Source organism: Martes martes, assembly GCF_963455335.1.
Source record: "Martes martes genome assembly, chromosome: 9".
Lineage (NCBI taxonomy): Eukaryota > Metazoa > Chordata > Mammalia > Carnivora > Mustelidae > Martes > Martes martes.
The window spans coordinates 46783234-46791125 of NC_137896.1; the positions used below are offsets into that span (position 1 = coordinate 46783234).

At 49.4% G+C, this 7892-nt stretch overlaps 1 protein-coding gene across 3 annotated transcripts; it reads left to right on the forward strand.

The window, feature by feature from the left end:
* The first annotated feature begins 3472 nt into the window (after positions 1 to 3472).
* Positions 3473 to 6941, forward strand: NXT1 (nuclear transport factor 2 like export factor 1). 3 transcript variants are annotated; one of them, XM_080813247.1, is made up of 2 exons: positions 3473 to 3607; positions 6186 to 6941. In XM_080813247.1, exon 2 carries the CDS (start codon positions 6239 to 6241, stop codon positions 6659 to 6661), a length of 423 nt encoding a protein of 140 aa, XP_080669373.1. In that variant the 5' UTR covers positions 3473 to 3607; positions 6186 to 6238; the 3' UTR covers positions 6662 to 6941. The 3 variants fall into 3 exon arrangements, with proteins under 3 accessions (XP_080669373.1, XP_080669375.1, XP_080669374.1); XM_080813249.1 differs by lacking the exon at positions 3473 to 3607 and adding an exon at positions 3931 to 4062 and having other exon boundaries at positions 6201 to 6941; XM_080813248.1 differs by lacking the exon at positions 3473 to 3607 and adding an exon at positions 3969 to 4062.
* Positions 6942 to 7892: the final 951 nt, after the last annotated feature.

A 7892-nucleotide genomic window follows, 5' to 3' on the forward strand; every position in this document is an offset into this window, starting at 1 on the left:
CCATGAACCCTGGTGGCTTAACAGGGCAACAGTCATTTATTTTGCTCACAAATCTGCTATTTGGACTTGGCCAGGAAGCCTCGTTTCTGCCCCATGCCCCAGGTAGCCCAACCCGGGACCAGAGGGTCCATTTTCAAGGCCAGCCACTCAAAGGACTTTTGGCTGCCAGAGTTCCCCTCCACACAGGCCTGCCCATGTGGCCTGGGCTACTCACAGCATGAGTACCAAGAAAACCTGGGAGAGGCTGTATTTCAGAAGCTACACACTCACAGGAGCCTGCCTAAGTGGAGGGGAGTGTGGCAAGCAAGGTTCCAGACAAGATGTGGGACTAAAATATTTTTGTGGGCATTTTTGGAAAATATAATCTGTCACAATAAGGAAGAAAAACTACCTGGAATCAAGGGATCCACTCTCCACAGCTTGTGAGTGTGTATGTGTAAGTATGAAAGGGGTGTGTGTGTGTGTGTGTGTGTGTGTGTGTGTAATCTAGCTCACACTGTTTCCCTCTCTTTCTTTCTGGCGACATAGTTCTCCACATCTCCTTAATTTATTTTCTGCTCAAGGCCACACCTCAGCCCCTAAGCGTATGCGCAGTTCTTTCTGCCTTCCCAGAATCTTCCCAAAACTCAGGGCCTCAAGTGACCCAGAAATATAGCCCCAGCTCACTCGGATCCAGCAGCAACTCATTCGATTCTGCTAAGACAGGGGGAGAAAAACCACACACGTTTGTTTTTGATGACAATGCACTGGGGGCACAAATGCCCAGCCATGGCTGTAAATTGCCTGGCGACAAGCGAAGTAGCCTCTCATGGTGAACAAATGCTGTTAGATCCTGCACCAGTGAGCTACGCTGGTGATGGGGAAAAGCTCAATCCTGTGTTTGCGGACCCGGATGTCCATAAGTCTGTCTTCAGAGCCGCCAGAGGCTCAGCCTATGTGACCAGATGTGCCCTTCCTCCCTGAACAGATTCCACGCAGCAAATGGGGCTGCTGGGTTCCACCACTGCATAAGCCAGGCTCATCTTCCAGAGGATGTGCCTCTGATTTGGTGTCAAATCCTACCAATTTGTTACTACACTTGTCCCAAGTTTAAAAGCCAGCTATTGGGAGGAAGTGTTGGTCAATAAGGAAGTTGCCGCCAATGCAAAACATCAAGTGTCCTAAAGTTTTCTGGATGCTGCCTTTGTGCTTGGCCTGTGTTAAGCACTTACCAGGACTTCTTTCATTTGTTCCTCATATCAACCCAAGGAAAGGAATATTATTACTGTTCCGCTTCTACTGATGAGGCAGCTGAGCCTCTGGGAGGTTAACTCGCCTGCCACTAGCACTCTGCTAGTGAATGGCTGTTAGAGAAGACTCATCATAACTAGAATGTTGTGGAGCAATGACTTGAACCCCAAGCTGCCTGTTCATTCAAACAGCACTGACTGAGACCTTGCTGTGGGTCAGGCACAATTCTAGATGCTGGAGACACAAACCTGGAAGGTTCCTGCCCTCCTACCCTACGGTTGCTGGTGCTGGCTCTGCTCCCTCTCGGGGCTAAAGCCCTGTGCTTTTTACAAGGCTTCGGAGCTGGACTTGTGTTCTCCTAACCAGCTTTTCTAGTTTTGAAGCAGCTTTGTGGCACTTAACTTCTGTCTTTCAGCCTCCTCATCTATAAAGTCAGGAATAACAATACCTACCCCAAAGTTACAGGAGTGAAACAAAAAAAAAAAAAAAAAAAAAACTTACATGGGAAACATGATGAGACCTGAAGCATCACAGCCTCCAACCTACCACACAGGCAGCAAGTCAACCCTCATTCCATTGATGTGATGATTTGGATTTTTGTACATTAAATCCTAGTTTCACTGTCCCAGGCTTTATAAAGACATGTCTGTGTGAATACGGTTCCAAAGATGCTATTTCACCCTCTCTACTCAGCCCCACCTCATTTTATTATAATCCAAATTCTTGACCTACTTGATTTAAGTGGAGGAGGCGGTTTGCCTACCTGAAATAGCCCATCCAGTTTCTAAACGTGTCATGAAATCTGAGAGCAAGGGTTCTCTCAGGAATGCAAGCAAAGGTACACCAAAGGGTAGCCAAGTCGGTGTATGTTAAAGGCACTACACTCCCAAGATGCGGCCGCGTCAGTAAACTCATCATGCTTAGAGGGCTCCCAGGTTTGAAGGAATTACTCGGTCTCTCAGACCAGTGGATGGAGCTGAGGATCTTGTATCTGAACAAACTTTTTTTTTTTTTTCCTGTAAACTGTGTTTCCCAAGTCCCAGACTAACTGTTTCCACCCTGTTGAGTCCATTGTTTTAAAGAAAAGTTCGGTTTCCAGATTGGCTGAAATGCAGCTAGTTTCAGGACTGGAGAATAACAGCGCGGTGCCACCCAGGCCACAGCTGGAGCCTCGGAGCTCCTCAGCTCCCAGGACGAGAGAGGGAGCTGCTTTGTTTCCTTCTCTGGCGCACTTCGGTTGCTTCCCAAACGTAGACTCCTCCCACCCTGGACTCCTCTCTTGCTTTCTGCTGAGTTTCTCGCTTAACTAAAATGGGATTCCTTCCATGTGTCCTTTAGGATGTCGACTCAAGTCCGGAGGGACTTAAACTATCCAGGAGAGTAACCTGCTAAGATACTTCGCCAGGCAGAACTCACAGGGCCCTGCCGGCTTCACCTGCTCGGCCGCCGCGGGACATTCTGGCGCCCACTTCTACGCCTGTGTGAAAGCCTTAGCTGGGTCACTGCTGCTGGTGCTGGTTTCCCGAGGTTGCATCAGCTCGTCTTTTAACTATAATTTTGACTAGAATTACCCCAACTGCAGGTGAAAGGAGGTCGCAGGGCATGGGTCTAATCCCGCCTCCCACACTTTCCCCCATCCTCTCCCGTCAAGCGGGCCTCCAGTCCGCTGGGAGAGACTCACGCGTCTCTAGCTCCGGGGGCGGGACCTAGGAGACTTCATCCAATCAAGAATCCCACCTGACCAGTTGGCCCAGTTTCTATGACCGGTTAAGCCAATGAAAACTCGACCGCTGATTTTTCCTGCGGTCTTCTGGGAAAGTGCCTCTCCCGGAAGCCACCTCCGCCCTTGAGCCACAACTGGGCGGAGCTAGCCTCCCGGTCTTCCGTCCCGTTGGCTGGCACAGCTGCCCGTCATGGGAGGCGGGCGTGGGTGGAGCCGTGGGCGCTGGCATCTGCGCAGCGCACGGCGGGCCGCGCGCGGGAAGCCGCGGACGGCGCCGACAGGTTCCCGGGCTCAGGGATATCCGCGATCGGGCGGATCCGGGAGGGAGGGTGGAAGAAGGGCGGCTCTTCCGGTTCCTCCTGAGGCGAGCGGCGGAGGAGCGCGGATCCTGGGCAGGCCCGCCCCGCGACCTTCGGGGGCCGGCCCTCCGTGGAGCTGGGGGTCGCGCGGGGGGCGGGCGCCGCCGCCCACGGTGACCGGGAGACGCCCGCGCGAGCCGAGGTCCTCGCCCCGCTAACCAGGGTCGCCCGCGCTGACTCGAGCCGCTCACGTTGGCCGAGGTCGCCGACCCCCGCCTACCGGGGTTACCGCCCCCCCGCTGACCGTGGACGCCACCTCCGCCCGCGCTGACCTCGGACGTCACCAGCCGCGAAGGTAAGTGTCCCCCACCGTCCCCCGCGGCCGGCAGTCTGGAGACCCCAGGGCCGGCCCAGGGACTCGCGAGACATCTGCCACGTGCACCCCCAGGCTCTCCCCCCATTGTCAGGAATCAGCCGGGTTTTGTCTTTTCCCTCGTGGTGTCGTTGCAGTGCTGCTTCAGGTTTTTGCCCTTGCGACGTGCTTGGCAATAAATCCTCTTGGCGATGAAGAGTCTGGGCTCTGAAGGTCTCGACCCAGAGATGGCCAGGGCGGGCTGGCTTTGTTTTTTGTGTGGATGAAAAGCGACTCACCGCAAGAAATGAGGCCTGTTGCATCTTCTCTGGTCCAGCCCCAGAGAACCTGATGGTGTGGGCTTCCGAGAGAAGGCGGCATCTTCACAGCCTCATGCTTATCTCGCTTTTCATGATTCTCTTCCCCGATTAAACAGAGAAGGGCAAGCTTTCAGCCTGGTAGGTAGCAGAACTACAAGACCAGGAGGTGTTTATCCTACTGGTGTGGGGCCAGGACGGGTTGCTAAGGTGTGTTTGGCAGAACTGAGCAGGGGTGGCGGAGGGGGCGTTTCTGAGAATGACTTGAGATGGTGGAGGGACTGGGGCACTTGAGGGTGAGGAGTAATGTGGGTGTCGGGTGGTCAGGAATTCCAGCAAGAGAGATACTGAGGCCTCTGAAAGGACAGCTTCAAACCAGCAGTCCTGGAATGGTGCCCTTAGAGACTTCATTTCTTAAGTGCGGGTAAAGGACAAGTGAAGGCTGAAGATAAGAAGGTAAAGGATAGTTAAGCAAAAGGACAACATAGTCCTGACATTTTCAAAGGCCAGGTGCCTTCTCATAAAGATACATCAGGAGTGTGCCTGGACCTTGATCCAACCCCTAAGTTTCTCCCTTCTCCTTTGTAAAATTGTTTTATCCTTTTGTGGTGACCATTAATGAGGTGTGATGTATGTAAAGTAAGCAGCAGATACCCAGCTCAGAATCTGTGTCTGCTGAGGCTTGACTTTCCGAGAAGGGAGCGCGAAGATCTCTGTCTGTGCCTGGTCCTGTTGCTGCTTACTTCTAGGACCAAGCTCCTTACCTGCTCTTTATGGTTCTTTACTAGAGGCAGTGGCCTCCATCTTGCTCAGCCCTTAAGAGTACTTGACTCTTTCCCAACTCTGTGTGAAATCTTTTATCTATTTCATGACCTGGTATTAAAAAAAAAGGTTCAAGTCTTAGAAATAAAAAAAGTTTAAGTTTGTATATTTAAACATATCCATTATTTTGGTAATGTTCTCTCATGAACTTTTTTCTTCTAGTGAAATATTTTTAAAAAAATTTTTTAAAGACTTATTTATTACAGAGAAAGGGCATGAGCAGGGTGGAGGGGTAGAGGGAGAAGCAGACTCCCTGCTGAGCGGGGAGCCCATTGAAGGTCTGGACCAGAGCGACCCAAGCTGAAGGCAGTTGGTTAACCAGCTGAGCCACCCAGGTGCCCCACTTCTAGTGAAATATTTTAATGATGCAGAAGAGAGCAGAGAACTGTAACAGTTGTACCATACTCCGAGACAAACAAATAATATTTATGCTTTTGGACTTCCTTTTTTTTTTTAACGAAAGGTGACATTTCAGCTATAGTTGAGATTCTTTTTTTGATGCCACCACCCCCACCTTCTATCCCATAGAACTTGCTTGATTCTTTTTTTTTTTTTTTAAAGTTTTGTATTTATTTGTTGGGGGCGGAGGGGACAGAGGGAGAGGGAAAAGCCAACTCTGCGCTGAGCTCAGAGCCAGATGGGAGCCTGGATCCCACAGCCCTGAGATCATGACCTGAGCTGAAATAAGAGTTGGGCGCCTAATATACTGAGCCACCCAGGCACCCCAGAACTTGCCTTTCCATTTTTAACTTGTCTTTTATTTTGGCTCCAGGATTCGCCTGGTAGGTGTTTGTGCTCACAGAAGCTAGGTGCCCTCCCTTCTTATTCCCAGTCAGCTGCCAGGTTTGCTTGTCAGGTTTGTGACCACTATTTTGGTACTGTCCTAGTGACATTTGCTTTCTTATCCTCTTAAGAAATCTGCCTTCTCTGCTCTCCCAGTATCTGTTGGGTGGGTGAGCTCATGATAAGTTTTCTCAGACTCGCCACCAGCTGAGGATCATAAAGACCATCTGATTGGTCTTTATTGGGCCACTGTTCCCTTTGTTGTCTGTTTCTCCACTTCTCTAGGGGCAGTCTCACCTACCTGGTCCGTGCTTCCAGGAAAAAGTGACCTTCCATAGTCAAATGTACTATCTTTTACAAAATGAGATTTTTAAAATTTGTAGTAATAGCTACCATATTTTTGAACATGTAGGTATCAGGCTTTTTAATTAAGCACTTGGTGGACACTGTCTTGTTTAAGTGATATTGGTGATATTTCCATTTTAAATGAGCAAACTGAGGCTTAGTAAGATTAGGTGTCAGCAAAATTTGAGCTTAGAGTCATCTCCCTACAGTATGTAATTGTTTTGCTACCAGTAGAAAAGGAGAATTATTCCACTGTTGGGGCAGAACGAACTAGGGCATTCACACGGGTTCTCTTCAACCTTCCTGCTTCACAGCCTCCACTCCCTCAGGCGCAGGCGCACCTGGGCCTCCTTCAGCAGGGCCGGAGATGGCATCAGTGGACTTCAAGACCTACGTGGATCAGGCCTGCAGAGCTGCTGAGGAGTTTGTGAATGTGTACTACACCACCATGGACAAACGACGGCGCCTGCTGTCCCGCCTCTACATGGGCACGGCCACCCTGGTGTGGAATGGAAACGCTGTTTCGGGACAAGAGTCCTTGAGTGAGTTTTTTGAAATGTTGCCTTCCAGTGAGTTCCAAATCAATGTGGTAGACTGCCAGCCTGTCCATGATGAAGCCACCCCGAGCCAGACCACAGTCCTTGTTGTGATCTGTGGAACAGTGAAGTTTGAAGGCAACAAACAACGGGACTTTAACCAAAACTTCATTCTGACTGCCCAGGCCTCACCCAGCAACACGGTGTGGAAGATAGCAAGTGACTGCTTCCGGTTCCAAGACTGGGCCAGCTAGTGGGGCCAGGAAAGGCCTCTGTTGTAACCCACCTTTGTAGGGAAATGCACATCTCAAAACGTGGGGACACAATTTCCTTTCCCCTATTCCAGGCCACACTGCCCTGGCTTAACTCTGCATTTGCTGGAGTCCTGTGAGCCCCTTTCTGAGTGTATTCTTGTTTGTCATAGATGCCTTTTTAAAGTAGTCAACTTTTCTATTTTTCTACTTGTCCGGTAGAGACCCTGGTTCTGGAGATTCTGACAAATAAAATAGTACAAATGTTGCTTCTTTTCCCTTCCTTGATGTGTTTGTCCAAGTTTTGAGGAGGGCTAAAGGCAGAAGCTTAATAGAAAGCACCTGAAATGAAATTCTTCAGGAAAATACTAAAAAGTTAGTTAATAACTGCTTATAAATGAAGCAGCTGTATTAACTACTCTTGTAAAGAGGAGGTGAAGAACTGCTTTTAAGAGGAAGCTGATTTTATGGACCCCAAAGATTGACTAATTGTGTTTTCCCACTGTAAAAAAAGAACAGAACTAGAAGGTTCTATCATCCTTTGACCAATAAATGAGATCTCATGGCCACGTGGCTTCCCCAGTTACATTTTCTTTAACAAGAGTGCTAGATTTGAAATAGGTTTCTGGGCTAGGATATTGGAATGGGAACTTCTGAGAAGGAGAAGAATACTGATGTGTAATGGAGGCACAGATGGCAGTTTCCTCCTCATGCCCCTCTCCTTATCTAATTTCTGAAGTCCAATAGGAGCGGGACAAAGTACCCACCGAAGAGAGGGTTTGACATAATGACTTAAGTTCTGGCCAATGATGGAGAATTGTGGGAATTTTCTTGTTTGTAGACCCTCCCGTCCTCTGTCCTGCTTCCTAGAGAGCAGTTACGATGGCCTGACCACTGGCTCTGGCTCATTCTGGGCTGTTGAGGCAGCTGTACCCTAGAGGTAGGATTGTGTTAAGTTGGAAGGAGCCTGGATCCTTGATAACTATGTGGAAACATCCAAATGGATCTAGTTCACCTACCCTTAGATTTGTTTTTAAATGAGAGAGATTTTATCTGTAAGACATTATTGGTTTGAGGCATGTCTCACCTGCCATAGCAAAACCTAATCCCAAATGAGGAAAAAGATTTGCAACAGGGGCAGACAGTGAGTGTGTTGTAGGGGAATGGTTCTGCATAGTGTCCTGGAGAACCAGACTAGTCCCAGGTGCCCTCAGGAATTCAGTTCATAGTCTAA